Below are 24,160 nucleotides of genomic sequence, written 5' to 3'. Positions count from 1 at the left end.
TTCTACATCATAGTGACAAAGCAGTGTGCAGGATACAGTCGGATGATTTTAGATTTCTCATCAATATAATGATTTAATCACTGATTTGAATAGCACTGTGCAGTTTTAGGAAACCTCAAAACCTCACAATTCCATTGGTGTTTTTTTTTTTGGTACACACTTAATCTTGTATGACTTTCCTTGTATTTAGTCGACAATCTGGGTGTCACAAGCCGAGGATAAGTTCAGTCTAAGCGATGGATTTAATCAGGCCTAAAGTAATTGGGTTTGGTGGAAGCATGTTGCTTCGTTCAGTATGCTGTGTGTTTGGCTGTGAGTAGCCTATTGTATTACTGCTTGGGAACATTCAGAGGAACAGATAATAAGTCACAATAAAAAAAGAAAACAGATCCAGTGGAATAAAAGGCACGATGGTTGGGTTTCACAGCCTTTAGTGTGCGTCAGGAACAACCAGGTTCTGTCTTCTGTACTTGTTTGACAGCATGTCAGTTTTTACTCACAGTATTATTCTCACGTTGACCAAACTTTATATGTCCAAGGTTGGACATGCAGTAAAAGATTTCTCAGACTTTAAACGTCCTTGAATGAATGTGTTGCAGTTATGTCGGCCCTATGAGACAGCTACTAATGCTACTAATTGGGTGTTCATCTAGATAGAATAATGATCTGCCGAGATTTACAACAACATGCAACCTTTTACAAAATTGGGGGATTACACTTTCTCAGAATGCATTCATTTTACTGTGAGATTGGTTCAGTTTTTCAAGTATGCATCGACCGCAACATGTTTTAATATAAATATAAAAACTAAGAAAAACTACATATATAATATAGTCAAACTAATCTGTATTATGCATGTTATATAATTGATGCATAGCAAAAATATGACTAATGTAAAGTAAGAAAGCTTGTATTTCCTTTAGCATCCTCTGCCTGTCAGGTCAGGCTTCAGTTTTCTGCCACATTCCCAACTGTATATAATTGTGGTAATACCTGCACAGTAAGTGACAACAAACGTGGGATCATGACACAGTTGCTTTGGTTTCAGAAGCACAGCTCCCTCAGAACTGCCCTCTGGTCAGAAGAAAGCCTATTACGAAATGGGAGGGGCAGAGAGAGCAAGAGGCAGTGAGACTAATGGAGTAAGATAATCTAATCAGTCCAGCGCAAAGTCTTTTTCTGCGAAGTGTCTCATAACTATCTCTCATAACTGTCTGCAAAGACAAAATACTGTTGGCAGGCTGCGACAACCTCCCAGAGAGATGTAAAGATGAAGTGAAGTGAAGGTGATGAGAGGATAACGAGCTCGTCGCCCAGCAAAGAATAACGGCTCAACATAGAGTTAACATTGTTTTCGTGAGCGGTGATATTCATAACTCCTGCAGATTTGTATACAGATCACAAGCCAGAAATGAAACCTCTCTTCTACAGGATATTACCTTGAACAAAGGCTCTGATGATTTGGGTTTGTACATGTGTGTGTTTTTTATGCATGTATGTGTACTCCATGTGCGTTACTTACTCAGGTGCGTGCTTGGAATGTGTGCAGGATGAGCAGCACATTTGTCACATTAGCTGAAGTCTTGGAGGCACGAGGGGGACCTCTGCTGGAGGAGGAGGTCTGGTCCCTGCTGCTGGGCACTGCAGAGTCTTTAGTGGATGTCTCCTATAAGGGTAAAGCATTTTAGATAACCCCCTCTCGTATAGTACACTCACCCACATCGTGTCTTAATGCTATGACCACACCATCATGTAACTGCCATATAAATGTAACACAAACATTTGAATGTATCTTGCAGTATTTCTGTTTGCCTCAGTGTGTCTTTACTGTAGAACTGTATCAGCAGAATCATTTATATTATGGGCTTTTTTTTTCAGGTCAGAACAATATGTGTAATATCATAAGCCCCACCTCCTTGCTGCTGTCAGCCACTGGTACCTTAGCATTTAAGAACTGTGGCCTATCAGTCGAGGCATCCACCTTCACTGCTCCAGAGATGCTGCAGGGCCGTGCCAGCTCAACCAAACCTGCCATAGAGAGGGTCAGTGCATGCATCCTCATAATAGTATCAGTTCATATTGTTCTTTTTTTATCAGTAACTTTAAACTCTGCGGTGGCTTGAATTGATTACAAGCCAGTGCTCTGATGTGTCTCTTTCCTTGGAGTGTAAAATCTCAGGATGTCAGGAGTTGAAGGACGACTGAGGTGTAAGCTCGCCATCTAGTGGCTGAACAAAGGAACATCTGCCCTGAATTCTGCACTTCAGAGCCTTAATGTATTAACATGTGTGTTTATAGTTCACTTGAACACAAGATGTTGTGGGTCAGCATAGTCCTGCACTTTAAATCCAAAATCCCACACTTTACACCTTCTATTCATCATTTCTGTTTATATGTAATAATAATGATATCGGTTGACGCTCAGCTTAGGGTTTTAGTTATAGTGCGTGTAAAAGTAAATGGTTAGTTGGTAATGTCTCATTATAGCAATATGTCCAATCGGTTTTGTCGTTAACCAGTTCATTTTGTTGCACAGATGCTGGTGTATTCACTGGGTATGACTCTCTACTGGTCAGTTGATTTTCACCTACCTCAAAATCAGGTGGGAATGCCCGATACAAAGCTGTCATTTTTAATTCAGTGCCATCACAGACCCTCACCGCAGTTATTCTAATTATTTTCCACTCTCGTTCCTCTCAGCCAGTCCAGTTGAGTGACCATCTAAACAGCCTCCTCCTCAGTATGTGTGAGGACCTGGCCCACCGCAGGGTAAATCTCAACTCCATCCTGGAAGCCTGCGAATCTCAGCATAAAGCCTCCATCCTGCCGCCGCCCGCCAAAGTCATCAGACAGCTGGTGGAGGAGGTTTTTCATGAATCAGTGAGTCTAGATATCCACCCACAGTGTGCTCCTGTCTGTGAGCATTTCAGCTTCCTTGCAGACCATTGTGCATGTGTCAGAATTTAAAGGCATACTGCATAATGCATAATGACAAAACATTAAAAAGATTGTGAATAGTATTGGGTTTCTTTTCCTCCAGATGGACCATGGCTCTCTGCCAGACAGTAACGTCCCTTTGAGTGGCAGGAGCCAGATGATCAGAGAGAGACTTCATGGTGAGCATGCATGTCAGAGTCCGCACAAACTTTATTAAACAAGTTGTACTGTAAATACAAGTAACATCCAAAGTATCACATAAGAGAGGAGAAAGCTGACCTGACACCTGACACTGGGAATTATGTGTATTACAGAGGAGCATCCTATTCTATTGTCGTCTACATATTTTCACAAAGTAGGAGCAGTCATTGCTCTTTTGACTCAAGACGGTGTTCAGGTCAACAGGATTAAAATCTTAACCTAAAGCAAGCCCAGGATTAGGCTCCTGGGAGAGCCAATAATCAGATACTGAGTGTGGATGCTTCGGGGCTAAACCCTCTGCTAGCCTCAGTTCTGTCCAAACATCTCAGTGTCTCTGCGAAGCACAGAGACGGACAGGAATCAAACAATGCTGTCATCTTTCATCTCTTACCTGGTTGACAGGAAAGAGAGGGCCATTTTCAGACTTCAGCGAAGGGAGCGCTGAGGGGAGAAGATACTCAACAGACTCTGACTCAAAGTCAGGTACGCTTTTGAAACCCAAACTGAAAAGAAAAAACTACTGTCAAAATAATATGTCTTGTGTCCAGGAACTGTGTGGATGTAATCCTTATTAATATATATATATATATATATATATATATATATAGTTGTGTTCAAAATAATAGCAGTGTGATTAAAAAGGTGAGTAAACGTCAAAATCCCTCAAGTAAATTGTATTTTAATGAACACAAATGCATTGGGGACACAGCAATTTCTATTTCAAAGCAAGAAAATTGGAAAAAGTAATTGAATTTGATAATATTTTACAGAAAGTCAAGAAATATAATGTTCAAAAAAATAGCAGTGTTGACATCTGTCTTTACAAACTCAAATGTACTGTATAAACTAAGAAATGCTTGAAGATTCAACTTTCCTGAGAATCATAAACTAATATTTAGTTGCATAACCACGGTTTCTGATAACTGCTTCACATCTGTGGTGCATGGAGTCGACCAACTTCTGGCACCGGTCAACAGGTATTGCAGCCCAGGACAATTGTACTACGTTCCACAATTCCTCTGAATTTCTTGGTTTTGCCTCATGAACAGCATTTTTCATGTCAGCCCACAAGTTTTCTATGGGATTAAGGTCCGGGGATTGTGCTGGCCACTCCATAACTTGAATGCGGTTTGTCTGGAACCATGATTTTGTTCGCTTGCTGGTGTGTTTGGGGTCATTGTCTTGTTGAAACACCCATTTCAAGGGCATTTCCTCTTCAGCATACGGCAACATGACTTCTTCCAGTATTCTGATGTACTCAGACTGATCCATGATCCCTGGTATGCGATAAATAGGACCAACACCATAGTACGAGAAACATCCCCATATCATGATGCTTGCACCACCATGCTTCACCGTCTTCACTGTGTACTGTGGCTTGAATTCAGTGTTTGCAGGACGTCTGACAAACTGTCTGTGGCCCTTAGACCCAAAAAGAACAATCTTACTCTCATCAGTCCACAAAATATTACGCCATTTCTTTTTAGGCCAGTCAATGTGTTCTTTGGCAAATTGTAACCGCTTCAGCGCATGTCTTTTTTTTAACAATGGGACTTTGCGGGGGCTTCTTGCTGGTAGCTTGGCTTCACATAGACGTCGTCTGATTGTTACAGTACTCACAGGCAACCTTAGATCTTCTTTGATCCTCCTGTAGCTGATCATTGGCTGAGCCTTTGCCATTCTGGTTATTCTCCGATCCATTTGAATAGTCGTTTTTCTTTTTCTTCCTCGCCTTTCTGGTTTTGGCTGCCATTTTAAAGCGTTTGATATCATTTTAGCTGAACAGCCTATCATTTTCTGCACTTCTTTATAGGTTTTCCCTTTTTTGATTAATTCCTTAATCAAAGAACGCTCTTCTTCTGAACAGCGTCTTGAACGACCCATTTTACTCTGTTTTTCAAGGACAAATGCACAGCCAGCGTATGCAGCGTCAGTTGCCTTGATCCTTAAATGAGGGCCACCTGTTTAACACCTGTGTTTTTCACATTATCAATGATGAATTTTTGAACAAGCCCCTTTCAGTTAATGATTCAGTTTCACAGAATCAGCAGCATGCACGCCATGCCTGTTGGGTCTGTTGGTTTTCTATACCTTTACTAAACCTTCTAGAAACTTACTTGCAGTGTAGAAGTTGAAATTTTAACAAAAACAGTGATTTATCTTGCTAGTGATGTGGGACTGCTATTATTTTGAACACAACTGTATATATATATATATATATATATATAACGTCTCTTCAATGTGTGTTCCAGCAAGGAAGATGCGTGTTTTGATGATGCAACCACTCATTTTCTGTCTGTTTTCTAGGGAGTTTACCTCAGAGACATTGGAGACAAAGACCAAGGAGCTCTCCCACACCGTTGTACCAATCTTCTTTAGACAGGTATATACTATAAACATGCATACATACACACCATCCCCACCAGTATTGTAGTTAGAGGAAGATTCTTCAACCATTTGAGCTATCTGTGAGTGCACGTCAACATAGATAAATCCATCCACTTCTCCTCTCGCACTCCCTCATTGTCTGTAGTGACTTTGAGGGGACATGACATTGTGTCCAAGTTTGACTTTTCCAACTTGCCTGCACAACTATTACACAATTTGTCCTTCCCCACCCGTCTCTCTCCCCCTCAGACTCCCTCGTGGGGTTCGTCACAGGGACAGCAACTGCAGTTGGCTTGGTAGGAGCCCCCACCACGACATCTCTCCCAAGACATCAGGCAGATCTCACAGTCCTTCCATCACCTTCAGCGAGTCCTCGCTCAGCCTGAGCCAGAGAAAAGCTAAGGTAAGACCAGGGATTTTTTTGAATGTTTGTGCGGGGGCATAAATGCAAGAGTATTTAGTGCAGGTCAAGTTTCATTCCAAGGGCAGACAGCAGAGAGAAGCACAAAAGCCTGTCGGATGTGTTTCTGCTTCATGAGTTTATATGTTTGTTTTGTCAGGCTTTGGGTCCTGAGTTCGTCAGAATGCTGGATGAACAACAAATCGTTCTCGAGCTTCCTGGATCCATTGTGGTAAATTTATGATTTCTGTTCATCTCCTCTGTTTCTATCTGCTTCTGATCAATTTGTAATGAGAATTTCTGGTTCTCACACTATTTGAACTTGTCTTTGTCTTGAACTTTCTTGCATCCTAAATGTCTGTTTGGAAAAATACATGTACAGTATTTGTATATTTATGTACATGTATGTGAGTGTGTCTGTAGATTTTTTTTATGTCCATGTGTGTCTGTGTGTCCACCACAGTCCAAAAAGGGACGGTCTTGTTCGTCTCAGAGAGAAGTGACTGTGGTGCTGCCTAACGGGCAGTATGTGGTGGTTCGCTGTGACATTAAGTCCAAAGCGAGAGATGTGTTTGACATGGTGGTGGCTCACGCAAACTTGGTGGAACACTTCTACTTCGGTCTTGCCTTCCTAGATGGTAAGAGGATGTTTTATATTATACTTACAGCACTGACTGCACAGCAAACATTCAAAATAGAAATGTATAATTGAAATAAAATATTCATAGCCCAACTTGTGATATTGTGACTTCACAATTGGCATGAGGGGTGAATTTGGGATGATATTGCAATTTTCACATTTTTTTGAGGTTTTGTTGTCTCGGTCACTTCAGATGTCTGAGGTTAAAGAGGCTTTTATTTGTCATTCTGCAGATGATGAATATTTCTTTTTGGAGCATGAAACAAAAATCTCCAAAATTGCACCTGACAGTTGGAAAAAAGGGCACATATCCTCCTTTTTGATGTTTCTTCGAGTGAAATATTTTGTTGATGATATCTCCTTCATTTTGTAAGTACAGTACTGTACTCTATGGTATGTAGTAAATTAATTTATAGAAGTTAGAGAAAAAACATTGCTTTTTACCTAATCTATTTTCCTGTTTCCTAGACATAGACTGACTCGTCACCAGTACTACTTACAGCTGCGTAAGGATATCCTGGAGGACAGGCTGTACTGTAACGAGGAGACAGGCTTGTTTCTGGTTGCTCTTGCTCTGCAGGCTGAGTTCGGAGATTACATGCCAGAGGTACCGAGGACAAAAAGAAAAATGTTCTGTGTCTTTACATGTCAGTATCATTTTTCAGTGTGTCACAGCAGTGCGCTTGGTTGTTTTGTGTGTCCTTTTAGTTGTATGGTAAGAATTACTACCAGCCAGAACATTATGTGTCCAAGAGGATGCTGGAGAAGCTGGCCCTGCCCAACGTCCAGGAAGAGTTGCCAAGACTACATGCTAGTCACGCCCAGATGCTCCCTGAAGAGGCAGAGACAGAGTACCTAAAGGTATCTAAACTACCACTCGCACACAAAAACACAGATTTCATTATCCCGTAGGATAAGGACCTTGCAATATGCTAACTTGCACTTATTAGTATTACTATTTGTTGTGATGATACTTCTATTGTTGCACTTCCCATAAGTCTAAATGAGTGTGAAAATAAATGGCAGGCCCTCTCATGCAAAGACACACACGCCATTTTAGAAAATGTGTACCCCTCAGATTGCCCAGCAGTTACCGGAGTATGGGGTTATGTTCCACCGTGTGGGGAGAGAGAAAAGGCAGGTGGTGGGAGAGTTGGTTTTGGGAGTCTGTGCCAAAGGAATCATCATGTACGAGATGAAGAACCATCTCCGGACTGTCACCAGACGCTTCCTCTGGAGGGAGACTGACTCCATATCCACTGGGGTAAAAATAAGTGGCATGTTTGTCAGACTCTGCTGTATAAGATATTACTGTAGTACAGCTCATTTTGTTATGAAGCTCAAAGATAAATGTATGATGACTTATGTCTGTCTTTCAGCGGCGTAAACTGATTATAGAGTGTGGCGGGCCCAGCGGGAAAAAGCACAGTTTTGTAACAGAGAGCTCAAAAATAGCACAGTACCTCCTGAACCTCTGCTCAGCACAGCACAAGTTTCACAGCGAGATGACGTCACGACAACTTAACCACACCATGATACCAGGTGGGAACATTTTAGTTATCACACATTAACAGAAGGCAGCTCACAAAGGTCATAGCTGAGAATGACAAAGAATAAATAACACCTGATTCTCCTCTGTTTCTCCAGATGAAAACATGGATAAGTACATGTCTGTCTACCGGGGTCGTAATTTGAACCTGAAGCGGATGTCCTGCTCAGAGGGCATGTTGAACCATGTAGGTTTGACACCTGGTCAACCAGACTCCATCTCCAAGTCCTGTGACGACCTGACTGCCAAGCTGGAGGCGCGGCTGCGGCAGCAGAGAGAGATGAGGAGGGAGATGAGCAGAGACCTGAACAAGGAGCTCCCTGATACAGGAGACCTCAGGGACATGAAAGAGCGTCAGTGTTGGAGGTAGCCCTGGAGGATAATAACATTTGTATTCGTCGAACAGAAACATATTCTCTGTGAACATTAAAGAAATAGCTATGTAATGTAACTGTGCACGTGTTGCAGCACTCCGGAGCCGATTCCCAGAATGATGTCCAGCGTCTCACTACAGAAGCAGGACTCTGATGCCTCTTCCTCCATACGAGGTGAATATGTCTAGTTTTTGTGAACACGTACAGAATTGTGTCAAATTAAAGGAAAAAGCAACATTCAGCATTTTTAGTAAGGTGATGGGCCACCATGAGCCTCTTGAACAGCTTGAATCCTATTTTTCTCAAAATATATTCCCTCATTTGGAGTTTGGTTGTGGTAGAGAGCACCGTCTAACATGTTGCTCAAAAATCTCCCAGAAGTGCATAATTGGGTTGAGATCTTGACTGTTGTAGTGGGACAATACCACAAGAACAACTCCCTTGTTGCCAGTCTTCTGTTTCCTAAAATTCCCACGACAACTGTGAATGCCATAACATATATTTTACATTTTCATACCCATCAAACCTTTCGGTGACCCATTTTCCATTTATGTTGAAATTAGGGAGGCATGGTGGCTCACTGTCACGTCACAACAAGAATGTTTTGGGTGTGTTTGGATCTTATTCCGCAGTCCAAAAACATGCAGATTAGGTGATTTGGGAATTCTAAATTACTGTTTATGTAACCCTTTGCTAAACTTTTGACCTGCCCCTGTGACCCTGAGCACTATACAAATGAATCTACAGTGGCCCATTTACCATATGTAAAACTTGTGCTTTGCAGTCGATACACCAACCAGGACCCCACCAGAGAGAGAGATAGTCTGTGTGAACCTGAAGAAAGATCACAAACTGGGCTTTGGTGAGTTCATTAAGGTGGACTTAGCTGTGAACTTGCTGTAAAATTAATGAGCAGAGTGCCACTTATCTGATTCTTTAACAGGAGGCTTTTGTCTTCACTTCACCTCTCTGGTCCTGTTTCAGGCTTTGTGATTGTAGGCGAGGACAATACAGGTAAACTTGACCTTGGGATCTTCATTGCTTCCATTGTGCCTGACGGGCCTGCGGACAAAGATGGACGAATCAAACCCGGTACGAAGCACCAACAATGGGAACTGGAAACATAGACAGGAGACAGAGACAAAATTGGGCTGCACATTGCAAACTGTGACAAGGATTTTTTTAATCATTTGTTGATTTTTCCAGGTGGACGTCTAATCTCCTTAAATAAGACAAGTCTGGAAGGAGTGACGTTCAGTGACGCTGCTGCCATCTTACAGAACAGCCCTGAAGAGGTGGAGCTCATTGTGTCCCAGCCTAAACGTAAGATTTGCTCAATGCTTTCTCCTCTGCATGCACAGTCTGAGAAGTCCATACAGTCATCATTGTCAAAAATCATTGTCAAACCAATACTGTGAATAATAGACATTTAATATAATCTATAACCGGATTGTTTTCCCATCAGAGTCTCTGAAGGACAGTAAGAGTTCCTTGAGTCAAAGTACTCTGGGCTTGGCATTGGAGAGGGGCTTTGGGTCACAGACCACACTGAGTGGATCAGAGTACCGTCCTGCTGTGGAGGAGCTGGAGGAGGCCATTACTCTGTCCAACATGGCAACCCCAAAACTGAACAGGAGGCTTCACATTCCTGTTGTGCGAATACATGATGCCCAGGTCAGAACCAGCGCTAACGATGGTTAGAGATAAGTGACTTTGTCTCCATTGAAGCAAAGTTGTCAGCATGAGGTCAAGAGTTTAACCAGTGCTAATTGTTAAATGGATTAAGCGCTCTGATTAATGTAATAAACTAAACAAAAGTTGTTGTCATTCACCTGCATCCATGTCCTGAAAACACTTACTATCTTTTCCTCATTTGACCCTTTCTCAATCTTAAAGTTTATTGTCTGTTTACCTCTTTCTTGCTCTTTTTCAGGATGTGTGTTCCAGGTCCCCCTCCATCGTAAGTCTGAAAACTGGGGAGCGGTTTATAGTGGAGCTGAAGAAAAGCAGTGGTAGTCTCGGCATCAGTGTGGCTGTAAGTGAATTGTCTCCCTTTTATTGTACAGCATTTACCTTATACACTCAGTTGCCAGTTTATTAGGTACACCTAGCTAAAATTAATGCAGTCTAATACAACAGTCATTTTTTATTCAGCCTGCCCTCATTGATGTAAATGGTGTGGACAAAATAAAAGAAACAACTGTCAGTATAACACAATACAATTTAACAGCACCACAAACTACAGCCTCCAAAATGACCATACAGTGAATCAACACCTCTAAAAAAACTATTTCAACAAAAACTGAACATTACAACCTTCATGAGGGTTGGATTTACTGCAGGACTGTTGTATTAGACTGCATTCATTTTTGGTAGGTGTATCTAATAAACTGGAAACTGATGAAACTATTCCTCCTTAGGAGTTTAGGTTAGTTTTGATTATCTTCTCCACTCCTCACTATGACTGAATCAGTTGGAACAGGGAAGTTGAAAGACAACTATTGTGTCCAGATAAAGTCTTGTGACTCATGCCATGTTGACATATTGAAGCCGAAATAAATTGTGCCAAGAACTTCGTGTCAGCGCTGCCTTGTGTGAGATCAGCTCAAGCAACCTGATTAACAGGTCTAAATGGGAAAGACCAACAGGTAACAAGCTATGATGTAAACCAACTTGGATCCCTTTGTGCTGAGTCAGTGTATGTTTCTAGGGTTGTTTGAGGCCTGTGACGTTGACTAATTTCTACTTCTTTGTAATCTTTTGGTGGCAAAAAGGGAGGAATAAACACCAACGTGCGGTATGGAGGCATCTACATCAAGAGCCTGGTGCCTGGAGGTGCTACAGAGCAGGACGGGCGCATTCAGATCGGTAATCTTTTCATTTGTCATGTCAATATGTGATCATGTGGGTGCCAAAAGGGCCCAGATTTTTCAACTGGTGCCCAGGCCCTGAAAGGTCTAAAATATGTAAAGAAGAAGAGAACCTGCTAGTTGAGGCATTTTATGATGTTGCCATTGGGTTTTTTTTGTCAGTTGTTTTTTGTAAATGGGTGTGCCACTGGAGCCACTGTGCTGTGTCTGTGTCAGCTTGGTTCATGCTTCACTGCGCAGGAACGACTTTTAGATTTGTTGACATGCCCATCAACCCCACATACACGCTCACACACACACACACACACACACACACACGCACACACACTAACCGTTTATGTATTGATGTTGCTAATGATGATGAGATTTGTGTTTGTACATATGACAGGTGACAGACTGCTGGAGGTTGATGGGTCCAACCTGAGGGGCGTGACTCACCATCAAGCTGTCGAGTGCCTGAAGAGGACTGGCGAGGTACACACACACACACACACACACACACACACGCAAACATGCACATGCAGTAAAACACAAGTACACACAAACATATATCTCATTTGCTGATATGATTGCATTAATATCAGTACAATATGACTGTCCTCTCCAGAAAAAAAACAACATATGTTTATGTTCAGTATCAAAACCAATTTACTATCTTCAGTCAATGTTGATTTCCTTCAACCACGATGACAATCCTTCCCTAACCATGAAGGGATGAGAGATCGGACAACCTTCCGATGAGTTGTTTCTGAATACACATGTAGTTGCAAGGACTTGTTTGACCTCATCTACAATAATCTGAAGAAGCAATTAACACCTTCAAAGCTGATTATGAATATGCAGCTGGTGATACTGTACATTATTATGATGGTGCATGTTGAAGTCTAAACTATTGAACATATAAAGAGGGTGTGTGTGAATCTGTTCCCCATAGGTGGTGAGCCTGCTGTTGGAAAGGGAGCCCACAGTAATATTGGAGCCTAGACCTGATTCACCCTACCCCCCCTTGGCCCACAGTCCATCATATACACAGCCCCCCAGGACTGAAGTCTCCATGGAAACGACCTTGAGTGGTCGCGCCAAGGACTACAGCTTTGTGACTGATGGTGAGAGGGGAGAGGAAGAGGCACATAAGAAAAGAAAAAACAAAAAAGAAAAGATAGACAGTGTCAGGCACACACACACACACACACACACACACACACACACACACACAATTGCACACATGGCCCAGAGGTTACTGTGAGTCATCTGACAGTTACATTGTGGTTGCTGTCAGAGTCATCCAGCGCTGACGCTCCCTCAGTCCCCCGAGACTACATGCGCTGAAACCTTGAAGCTGCCTGTTCAGCTTAGTTAAAGAGGCAGTTCCTCATCTCTACAAAGCCTTCCTTTCTTTAAAAAGAAAAAAACAAGCATGTCTGCTTTTTCAGATTTTGTCATTTGAGATGTTCCTGCAAAAAGAAATACTTCTCATAGGAAGATATGTGTGTTTGGGGGGATTGATGAACACTTGATCACACTGTACCAAATCGCAGCCCCCTTTTCCAGATTAAAGATTACACAACACACACTAAAGCTCCAGGATTCCCCTCCATCTCTTCTCTTTCCTAGAAAACACGCATGAAGTGGTACTGAAGAAGAGTTTGTCCGGACTCGGCTTCAGCTTTAACATCTCGCAGCTGCACTCAGGGCCCGACCGTGGCAGCGTGGTCCGCATCAAACGTCTGTTTCCCGGTCAGCCAGCGCTAGAGAGTGGCCTGCTGCGAGAGGGAGACATCATCCTGTCCGTCAACAAAGAGCCTGTCAAGGACCTCTCCTACCAGGTAGGGTGTGGGATATTTAAAACATATTTATACCAGTGAATTAACAACCAGTGAATTTCCACATTCATACATTTTTTTTGTGGTTGTAGTTTTGTTTGATCTTTTTTCCAACACTGAAATGGAGAATAAAATGGACATAAAAAAAGTGGGTGCCCAATGTGGTCAAACATTTTAAAAGAATAGACTGTTTTACAAGGGGCTGACTACAGGCTAAAACGTAGGCTGCACAGTAGGGGATTTCGTCTGTGGATGGATAATTGTGAATGGGCTGATGAGTGTGTGAGCGGCTCTAGTGACCCTGCTCTTTCTTAAGATCTCGGCCACGTCATCGGCTCACTAATCCTTTAATCTCGTGCTACCCTAAATAGCAATCTGGTTGTGTCATAGCGTTTGATGTCATTTAATCTTTTGTGTACTGCCAAGGAGTTACAACGGCATTCACACAGGTGCATTTAAACGTGTAACAGTTAAATAGATTTGTACATTTTGAGTGGGTCTCAAGCTCTACCCTCTGTAGCTCTCTGTACTCTAACTTTCCTGCACCAACACACACTGTTTTTTTCTTTGTGGTGTTTCAGAGGGTTTTGTTCCTGCTACGTGGAGCTCCATCTGAAGTTCATCTGCTGATCTGCCGACCAGGTCCTGGAATACTGTATGATGTAGATGATAACACACTGGTGAGCTCACACACACACACACAAGTGCACACACATATACGTGTACATACATGCAGAAAAATAAAGCCACCTAAGTTAGACCCAGTAATCCAGACAGACCGTCTTACCTCCTGTCTGACTCTGTAGAGTCCTGCACTCTTCCGTGAGGTTCGATCTCGGTCTCTGGACATCCGACTAGGAGAGGACTACAGCCAGCTGCTTAAGTTTCAATATGATGTCAAAATACTTGCCCAGAAGCAGGCCCCCACCCAGGAGGAAGACCTGACCAACACAGCAGAGAAAAGCCCAGAACCTCCTGCTGTCCCGGAGACCCAGAAGAGTCTGAACGGTGAAGTGCAGGCCAACCAGACTCCCCCATCTCCTCCTCGCTTACCCCCGTCGCCCTCCTCACCTCCATCGCCTCCGTCACCAGTCTCGCCAGCCTCACCTGCCTCCCCAGCATCACCTGCTTCACCTGCCTGTAGCTCTCCAGCTCCACCAGAGTCACAACCAACCGCCGGGGAGCCAGAGGAACAACAGGAAGTAGAAGCAAAGGAGAAGAACACGTACGGGGAAGAGGAGGTTGCAACGACAACGAGCTCAACTGTGATGCTTACGGGTGGCTGTCCTAAGACTGCCTCTAACTATGTATATTCCAGGTAACGTAAAACATAACTCAAGCACTGGCTGTCAGGAACATCAGGGCAGCTAAGGAGTGAGACCTGCTTAGAGTTTATTGTGTGCCATCAAAGTAATTTTAGACATTTTAAGTGTTTGATTATTATCAAATTATTAATTTATACATTTAAAAAAGCATTTATGAATCGATGAAGATGAATAAAATTAGCATTTAAATTGTGTATTTAAAAATGCACTAACTTTTTGTTATTCGTTATTTACTTATGTGTCTGTCTATCATATTATTTTTCACAATTTATTTATATCCTGTTTCAATATGTACAGTTTCTATTTCATTGTTTCTTTCATTTAAAGACATGTAAGTGCAGTCAGTCAGTGTGCCTCCTAAAACAGTAATTAAGTCCAACCTACAAAGCAGCTCCAACTGGCCAGCTGTTTTGTGTTGGTGGGAGTTATGTGTGGTGTCAATCAAGTATTATTTAATGTACACTACATACAGTATGTGCTGTTTGTTTATCTGCAGTGGAGTCAGAGAGGAGGCAGATGGAAGTGTGACCTACTGCCTGATGGGAAATGGACTGACTATCATGGCAGATGAAGAGTACTTGACCATCAGCTCCACACTGGAACCTCCTCACAGCCTTCCCTCCATTCTGCCCACTCACACTCCAACAACCAACCCCACAGCCCCCTACTCTCAAACCTCCAACAGCTCCTCTCGTTTCAGCTCTCAGAATCCAAGCCTCGGCCCACACATCCCCGCCACCACCATCTCGCCCCTCAGCCTCTTGTCTGACACCCCGACCACTTGCCCCCTGGCCCACCCATCGCAGCCACTCACAACGCAGCCACCGAAAGTCAAGCACCACCCAATCCAGCAGGGGTTTCTTCCAAGTCACTATAAAGCCATCTCCAAGAACAATCGGCCTATGGTTCCTCCACCCCAGCCTCCCGCTCCACTGTTGACCCCCATCACAGCCCAGGTCACCTCCTCTGTGCCTCCCTGTGCCAGTCCACCAGCCCTGACGCTGCCACCCACAGTTCTGTCCCCTCTTGGCCAGTGTCACACGCAGCTGCGGGAAGAGCCAGAGAAGAAAGAAAGGGAATACGATGATGATGATGATGAAGAGGATGATGAGGAGGAGGAAGAGAGTCGAAGAAAGGCAAGTTTGTGGTATTTTGTGTTCTTGGCTCACTTTACCTTTGTCAAAAAATATTTTTTATTTTATCCCACTAGATTTATCTACCAGCAAAAAACATTTGAAAACATCAGCATGAAGTTTGGTGAATAGGCTTTGGGTCAATTCACCAATAATTAAAGTTAGCTTAGTTTGGCTTGAAAGCTTCCAAGCCTTAAAGCATTTACTGGGACGTTTTAAATGTATTTCTTACATGTAACATTTGAATTGTGATGCCACTATATACCCAACATAAACAAACAAAACCACTAACAAGGATTTCAGCTATTTCTATGTTTCCAAATTTCTCTCAAGATAAATCCAATTTACCAAACCCCTCTGTACACTATTACTTTATGTATCACTTGTATGCTATATTTAATGCTAGATAAAATGCTATATACACTACAATATAACAATAACAATCTGCAATAACAGATACATCAGCCTACCTTATCTTACACCACGCTGCTGCTTGTCTGAAACACCGGTGCTTTCACACCTCTCTCTTTCTTTGCAAAACAAATTTACAGCAAATGTTATGATTAGGTGACAAACAGTTGTTGGTGAATTTCTGTAGCTGTGAAATAGATCAATTGTCGCTGTTTCTTGCATGTCAGGGATTGGTTAAAGAGTTTGAGCTGACCGTGATCCTGACCAAGTCCAGGAGTGGAAGCTTTGGGTTCACCATCACTCGAAGCAAGTTGGACAACTGCTACTACATACAGGAAATACTGGACAACCCAGCCAAGGCAGACGGACGGCTCAGGGCAGGAGACAGGCTCATCACAGTACGCACAAACACACACACATCTGTACATTTCTGCTCATTTAAAAACATTTTGTTGTGAGTATGTGCTGGTCAGGTTGACTGTGAGCAATTTTCACATGTCATTTGTTTCCAGGTAAATGGACATGATGTTACCAGTGTGGCAGACGATGTTGCAATGACGATTCTCCGGTCATCTCCAAGAAGACTGAGTATGACGCTGGGAAGGGCAGTTACCAACCTGGTGGCCCCGCCTTCCTGTGACAGCCTGCCTGACGTAGTTCTCTACAAGACACCTTCAGGACAGCTGGGTGGGGCACTGGACATGTTTTCACATATTTTGAAGACACAGCACATCACCAGTATTATTTGATTGTATCTCCCTTATATGTGTGTCTTCTCCAGGTATAAAGCTGACAGGAGGCATTGGCAGCAAATGGCAGGGCATCTACTGTCTGGAGGTGGTGCCTGGCTCCCCAGCCAGTGAGGAGGGCAGTGTCCAACCCAATGACAAGATCCTCTACATCTGTGGCAGGTGCACACTAGGAATGACTCTGGAGGATGCAGTCAAAGCCTGTGAGATCGCCCCTCGAAAAGTTAAACTTAAAATCATCAGGTAAGTGTCCTCAAAGGCAAGAGAGAAATGTGTTTGTTTTTGTTTCTTTGAATGACTCTACTGTTTCTGTCTGTCACAGAGAAGACCAGCCAGTGAACCCCAGGGCTAAGTGGAACGGTAAGGGCTTCTGAAGGATTTATGAGATGGTTTCATCTGCTTGAGTTAACCCAAGGGCACATAAGTTTGGTTGTTATATGCGCTGATGGATTGCCTAGAAACCAAATATGTTTGTGCTCAAGTGAACAATGATAATTTAAGTTCAATCATTACCAGAAAGCGCTCTGGGTTCTAGGAAAGCCAGTAATTAACCTGTGATGCAAACATTTCCTTGTAAAAATCTAAAGTTTTTCTTTTGTAGGTCTGTTTGACTGGAAGAAGGACAGGAAGTTCTTTGCTCGTTTTGAAGAGCCTGTCTCTCCAGAGGAAGACTCCCCTACCGAAGATGGTGAGTTTCTTCATTCTCTGTGTCTATCTCGTCCAAACTGTCGCATGTTCTATCAGAACCATAACTGGTTCCCTTTCGCCCTTTTGCTTGCTGCTCCTTTGTCTGCGTGAAGCCGGATCTTGGTGCTGAAAGATAGTAGACATAGACTGTGTGTGTGTGAGAGTGTGTGTGATCTGAATGCTGACAGACAGATCCTGGGCTCTCACAGCAGGATTAATAATTAGCAAGCCTCAAGCCCTCCACTGGTGTATTGGACTGCAGGGCTGTAGCCATCATACACGCACACACACACACACACACACACAAACACACACACACACACACACACACACACAAACACAGTGCCATACAGCCAGTGGTCTACAGGGCCGGTAGCTCAGTTGCTTGGTGACGGTGCATGCAGCGGTAAGGGACAGCGGAGAGGGTCAGTCTGAAAAGACCAGCCTTGTTCACCTGTCATAGAAGAGACGTACCCATCAACACTTCTCTTTCAAAATGGCCGAAGAGGTGGGAGGTTGGTGTGTTTTTTTTCTCTGTGTCTGTTACGGAAATGTCATTGGCTGAAAATGGTCGCATGGATGGAAATTGGTTCAGAGGGGAAGTTCCGTTGTTAGCTTAGGACCGAACTCCAGACGTTTTCCTTTATTTAGCTTTTACTTCGCTTTTACTGGCTTGATCAATATTTATCGAACGCACAATTTTGGATGCAATAACTGGAGTTGTTTTGTCTGCATTGGCTGCTGATTCACTGATAACTCTTCTGTTTTTTTCAGCTGAAGCTGTGTGTAGGACTGCTGGAAATTTCCGATGTCTCTCCCTCACCCAAGAACACAATGTAAGTTGTAAGATAGTATTTCTCTTTGTCCAAAAGCTCATTCTTTCTGGTGTACTCAGTCATTTTTGTCCCCTCTTGCCAGCTCTATCTATTCTTCTTCTTTAACTGCACATCTTTTGAAGTGTCTGTTGAAACACACACTGTAACATGAGTCTACTGTGTGTCAATCTGTGAATGCATTCTCTGCTGGGGGGGGGGGGTCACTGTCTGCGTGTCTGTGTGTGTGTGTGTGTGTGTGTGTGTGTGTGTGTGTGTGTGTGTGTGTGCGTGTGTCTGTCAGGCTTTCTTTACACCTGATTCTTGTGTGAACAACGTAATGGCATTTTTCTGCAGAACGTGAGGTAAATACACTGGAATAAAACCGACAGAAACTGACGCTCACTCTTCCCCTGCCACTGATTACTCTCTTTCTTTCTCCTCTGGTCCCTTTAGAGTTGCATCATGCAAGTGGACTTCACGAAACCAGAAGGAGGAGGCCTTGGCTTTGCTTTGGTTGGGGGAACCAATGGCAGCATGCTTAGAGTGAAGGAAATCTGCTCTGGCGGAGTAGCTGAGCAGGACGGTCGGCTGAGAGTGGGAGATATCCTGTTAGAGGTAACAGCCCATCATGCATCTTGTCTGTTTTATTATCCCCAAAGTGGGGAAAACCCTGATCCGTACTGTGTATATTCTAGGTGAACGGTGTGATTGTGTCCGGGCTGAGCTACAGTAAGGTGGTGGATATCCTGCGTAAAGCTGAGGGCAGTGTACAGCTCACCATCTGCAGAGACATCCTGCCCCTGACCTACACCGAGTCACCTACACCGCCCAACATGTCCGCTCAGACTGAAGCTATTTTAGCTGAGCAGCCGGCTACCGTGTCCAGCCCTGATACCTGTTCCACACCTGACGTTGTGCTGAATAAGCCAGTTGAGCGCCCTCCTGGTACGATTTCTGACAAATGTCTTTCCTTTTATCATGAATTTTGGATAATAGTGCTGAAATAAAGAGCTGTAAACTTGAGACAGATTTAAACCACAAAAATTAGGACTTGACTCAGACTTCACTGCTGTGCTGCTGATCTTTGTCTTTTAAATGGGCAGCATTCAAACACTATATATGTATATTTTGGCTTGCAATTTGCTTTTGAAGTCTTGTGACTAACTAAATATATTGGGTCCTACTATCATTGTTTCAGAGGCATCTTCCGACCCTGTAGTCAATGAAGCTGGTGTGTTCCTTACCTCACCACCTCCTCCACCACGCCGACTGACTATTGTGACAGATGACACTGCAGTTAGACAGGTAACATGCACACTAACAAACATACACAAGTACATGAACTAATTATGATGTAAACTTTTGTTTAAATAAAATCATACCCCTCCTTACCTCTATACTAACATCTACTACTAACATCTTGCTCCTCCTGCCTGTTCCTCCTCTGGCTGCTTGTCTGTGGAACAGGAGAGCTGTAACAGCACCCCTTCTCATCAAGCTTGCTGCCCATCCCTCAATGTCACTGACATGTTGCATGGAGCCTCTGACAGGTAGGAACTTCACTTCCAAAACTACTCTCCTCTTTTATTCTCCATCTCTTCCTCCTCCTGCTTCTTCTTTTGTCTTAATCTGCTGGAGTTCCACTCTTAACCACAAGGAGGCAGCAGAGAGCAATAAATAAAACACCACCTCGGGATAAATGCTGTTGCTTATGGGCCGTGAATCCCAATGAGACAAAAAATAGTGTGACAGTTAGGAAGTGTGTAGCACTTTTCTCTGTAGCCTCAAAACAAAAGGCATGGCAGAAGAATAAAGACATTTTAGCCTCTTGTTTATACTGTATTTTAGGTGGAAAAGTCGCAGGGAAAGGAAGCTCAGCCTTGCATGATTTCATCCCCTCCTACCGAAGAGTAAAAATGGTCTGGTCTCACCCCTGCCCCCTGACTCCCCCAGGAAACAAATTGTGACCAAACTTTTGGACCAGTCCTGCAAAGACATCCGGAAAACCCAGTCAGACGGCTGGAGCAGCGAAGAAGAAGATGATGTATTTGACGCCACCGGTCAGGAAATGACCTCACCCCAAACAGGTGTCTATCCCTCTACTCTTGCGCTGATGTGTCAAAGTGAAAATTGTATCTATGCTGAGCCATACAAGAAACCTTTGTCCTCCTCTTTCCTTCTTATGTTTCCTCAGGCCCACCCATAGTATCAGAGGAGGAACTGGCCAGTTTAGCTCTCATTAGCACCGCAAAGACCAGCCAGTATTCAGGCTCCAGGGTCAAAGCTCTCATCCAGATTCTGCAGCATCAGCTGGACCAGCAGGAACTGGTCAAAGAGTTCATGGTGTGTATGCGTTACACTGTACACATTTACCAATGGGTGTAATTCATAGTTGTAATAGTTGTAAAGTTGCCTAACAAAGGGTAAAATTACACATTGACCAGTTAATGTGCCCACATGTGTTTCCCACATTGACCCAGACATAAAGGAGGTACTTTCTAATGGATACTCATCATGTCATTATTAAAACATTGCACTCTTAGACAATTTTTATGGACAGATATACTGTGACCCAGCTGCACTATTTTAAGTGATTACATTTTCTTTTTGTTATTGTGCTCATGCTGTTCATTCCAGGCTCTGGAGCATCTGAAGCCCTCTGACAACTGTCTGGTGGGAAAAGCCCCCGAGAACAGAGATAAGAACCGCTACAGAGACATCCTCCCTTGTAAGTCTGAAGAAGGACTTCTGTTAACTTTTACTTTCGTCGGGCAGAATCTAAACTTTTACTTTCTCCATTTGTTCAAACCCCTGCGCTTCATTTTAGTTTTTTATTGGTGAGCTGAAGCTTGTAAAAAGCTGGATACTCACAGACTTGGCATTTATAGGAGAGCCTGTTTGTTAGCACTTTTCTCAGCCAGTCAGTTTAAGCTGACTGGCTCAGTTTAAGCTGACTGTAAGGACTTTGCTGAAAGGAGTGGAGATGCTTGTTTACAACACAAGTAATGTCTGCGCATCAAATCATTTCCTACATTAGTATCAATAATTCACTGGTGCCGCACTTATAATTATCTTGGAGTCAGCCAAGTATGTGATGACGAAGAACCTTGTAATTATCTGGGATTTATATTTTTAATAAATGAAGCTGCATCAGAAGAAAATAATGAATTATATGTTATTATAGTATATATTATAATAATTGAATTGTGGTTAACACTGTTGATATTGAAGAATGTGAAAAACAAATATGTGAGTTAATCTCTCAAACATTTAGTACGAGGGATATAGACACGCAAACACACACAGAAGCGTTTTCTTCTCCAGAGTGTGTTGGGGTGAAAAAGCTTGAGATGAATGAGCGTGATGAAAAGGATAGTGACCCCCAGTGCAATACCACTGCGCCTCACCAAATGCCTTGTTGCTTGCAGCCTATTACAACTCCTCTTTGTGTTAAAAGGTCAAGGAAAAAAGGCCATGTTATTTACCGATCCGATCCATTGCCTGTTGCCTTGAACTATTTTATTTGGAAAGCCTGATTTCCAATCTGTGGCTTTTGCTGACCTCACAAGCAGGAGGTGGGCGTCTAACCCAGAAAACATTCCTGACTGCCTTCGGTCTATCACTCCTCTCATCACATACAAACTTCTTCACAGCGCTGGTTTGTTGAGCCTGACTCCAGACCTCAGAGCTGTTTACTTGGCTTTATTTACTGTACACTTAGATTGCGTGCTTTTGGCAAAGCAACAAGGTAAGCAGTGTCTGTTGTTTATGATCAAGAAATAAATGGATTTATGAAACATTGAGGAAACGTAGGGAATGTCTGTCAGTCTGTTGTGGGAGGATGCTGCTGGAAGTGTAGTGTATTTATTTCACTTATGAATTTATGCAGTGATGCATGGTCACACAAAAAAAAAACACACGCAGACAGTTAAGGGTGTTTTTTTCCTCTGTCTCGTTCCGCCCATAGATGACAAAACCCGTGTTGCCATTGGAGACAACCAGGACTACATCAACGCCAGCTACATCCGCATGCAATTTGGCAACGAAGAGTTCTTCTACATCTCCTGCCAGGGCCCTCTGCCGTCCACAGTGCCGGCCTTCTGGCAGATGATCTGGGAAAACAAATCTGACGTCATTGCCATGATGACCCAGGAAGTAGAACGGGGAAGGATCAAATGTCACAAGTACTGGCCAGAGAAGCTGGGCATGCCTCTGGACACCGGCAGGTACCAGCTTCACCTGGAGAACAAACAGTACCTGGAGTACTTCCACATCAAGGTCATCCGCATGGTGGAGACAGAGGTGAGAGACTAGCCCGCCTGTCTAATGTCATTAATATTATGGTTTACTCGAAACTTCACAATTCAGCTTGATGGGGAGCAATTCTTAAACTTTAAACGTGTTATTCCAGACCGGTGAGACCCATTTTGTCCACCACCTGAAGTTCACACACTGGCCTGACCACGGCGTGCCGCACAGCTCCGAGCAGCTGGTTCGCTTCATCCGCTACCTGAGGGCGGTGCACCACAAGGGACCAGCCACCGTGCACTGCAGCGCCGGCATCGGACGCACAGGAGTTCTCATCTGCACTGACATTCTCCTCAGCCTCATTGAGAACGATTTGCCTGTGAGTGGGAGCCCTTTTGTTAGTTTACCATACCATTCGAGTGTTAATAGCCATGCTAGTGGTATGGCTCTGGGGATGGCAATGTCGGTCACCTTGTCCACCACTTCAGTCCAAATATCTCAACAATTATCAGATGGATTGGCATGAAATTATGTACAGACATTCATTGTCCCCATAGGATGAAAAATACCGACTTTGGTGATCCTCTGACTTCCTCTATCGCCACCAGCAGGTTGACATTTTTGTTTTTTAGTGAAATGTCTCAACAACTATTGGATGGATTGTCATGAAATTTGGAACACACATTCATGTTCCCCTCAGGATGATTTGTAATAACTTTGGTGATCTCCTGACTTTTCATCAAGCGCCATCATCAGGTCAAATTGACCAATGACATTTCCATCAGCCTACAGCTGCAAATGTTGCAAATGCCAGACCAAGACGGTGAACATGGTAAACATTATACCTGCTAAACAGCAGCATATTGGCATTGTCATAGTTAGCATGTTGTCGTTAGCTCAAGTCACCAATTGCAGCCTCAGTCACTAGCATGGCTATAGACTCTTAGTCTTGTTAATTTATTATTGATATTAGAAATAAATTATATTCATAGACTAGTTCACACACATGCTATAGTTGTGCCTAACAACCTTCTGTCTCTGTCTTCAGATTAATGTCAGCGACATCGTAAAAGAGATGAGGCTTCAGCGGCATGGTATGATTCAAACCAAGGTCAGTGCCAACAGAAGGGTTAAAGTTCAAAGTTCAAGCTTTAAAAAAAAAAAAAGATGGTTCCCAAAAGCTAGACGTGCCCTTTTGTCTCTCTCGTTTCAGGAACAGTATCTCTTCTGCTACAAAGTCTGGTTGGAAGTTTTACAGGTAATTTTACAGCTTCACGGCAACCAATGGCAACCGGAAAGTCCCAGAGACCACAAAGTAGTTTGAATGTTTCCACCTCCAGTTCACCTACCTGTAAAGCACAGACTGTGTTTGAGCAACCACGCGCAGTCTTATCACAGCATAGACTGGCGAAAGCTTTTTCTTTGGCTGTAGTGAGTTTAGTTAGCTATAATAAGAACCCTGTACTTCTTCTCTGTTTTGATACGTTGTGTTGAGGCCTATTGTTTAGTGACAAGGACTTCAACTCTAATTTTTTTGTTCTTGTATGTGCTCTCGGTGCTGTGATTATGTCAATTTAATTTAGATCACTGAGGTCGTGTTGCCTTTTCAG

At 43.2% G+C, this 24,160-nt stretch overlaps 1 protein-coding gene across 1 annotated transcript; it reads left to right on the top strand.

Annotated features, from left to right (window-relative positions):
- The first annotated feature begins 1,550 nt into the window (after positions 1-1,550).
- On the top strand, positions 1,551-23,874 carry ptpn20 (protein tyrosine phosphatase non-receptor type 20). Its single transcript, XM_070915801.1, has 47 exons — positions 1,551-1,674; positions 1,879-2,042; positions 2,537-2,602; positions 2,701-2,949; positions 3,041-3,116; positions 3,541-3,621; positions 5,446-5,521; positions 5,776-5,929; positions 6,087-6,158; positions 6,390-6,564; positions 6,800-6,935; positions 7,035-7,173; positions 7,275-7,427; positions 7,645-7,830; positions 7,946-8,108; positions 8,214-8,481; positions 8,584-8,663; positions 9,274-9,351; positions 9,474-9,581; positions 9,696-9,812; positions 9,955-10,163; positions 10,423-10,524; positions 11,264-11,357; positions 11,748-11,833; positions 12,294-12,465; positions 12,974-13,185; positions 13,764-13,862; positions 13,989-14,500; positions 15,004-15,135; positions 15,193-15,643; positions 16,279-16,449; positions 16,564-16,738; positions 16,833-17,043; positions 17,123-17,160; positions 17,402-17,488; positions 18,262-18,323; positions 18,756-18,917; positions 18,998-19,247; positions 19,501-19,607; positions 19,770-19,852; positions 20,256-20,389; positions 20,497-20,645; positions 20,940-21,030; positions 22,270-22,604; positions 22,714-22,929; positions 23,599-23,661; positions 23,764-23,874. Exons 1-47 carry the CDS (start codon positions 1,551-1,553, stop codon positions 23,872-23,874), a joined length of 7,179 nt encoding a protein of 2,392 aa, XP_070771902.1.
- Positions 23,875-24,160: the final 286 nt, after the last annotated feature.

The sequence above is a fragment of the Enoplosus armatus genome, chromosome 12 (genome assembly GCF_043641665.1).
Source record: "Enoplosus armatus isolate fEnoArm2 chromosome 12, fEnoArm2.hap1, whole genome shotgun sequence".
NCBI lineage: Eukaryota > Metazoa > Chordata > Actinopteri > Centrarchiformes > Enoplosidae > Enoplosus > Enoplosus armatus.
Note: the sequence above shows the minus strand (reverse complement) of the source record. Positions and strands in the feature narration are given on the sequence as shown.

Coding starts and splice junctions, on each gene's coding strand:
- ptpn20 (XM_070915801.1), top strand. CDS start 1,551: ATGAGCAGCACATTTGTCACATTAGCTGAAGTCTTGGAGGCACGAGGG. Junction 19,608..19,769: donor ATGACACTGCAGTTAGACAG/GTAACATGCACA, acceptor TCTGTGGAACAG/GAGAGCTGTAACAGCACCCC. Junction 20,390..20,496: donor AATGACCTCACCCCAAACAG/GTGTCTATCCCT, acceptor ATGTTTCCTCAG/GCCCACCCATAGTATCAGAG.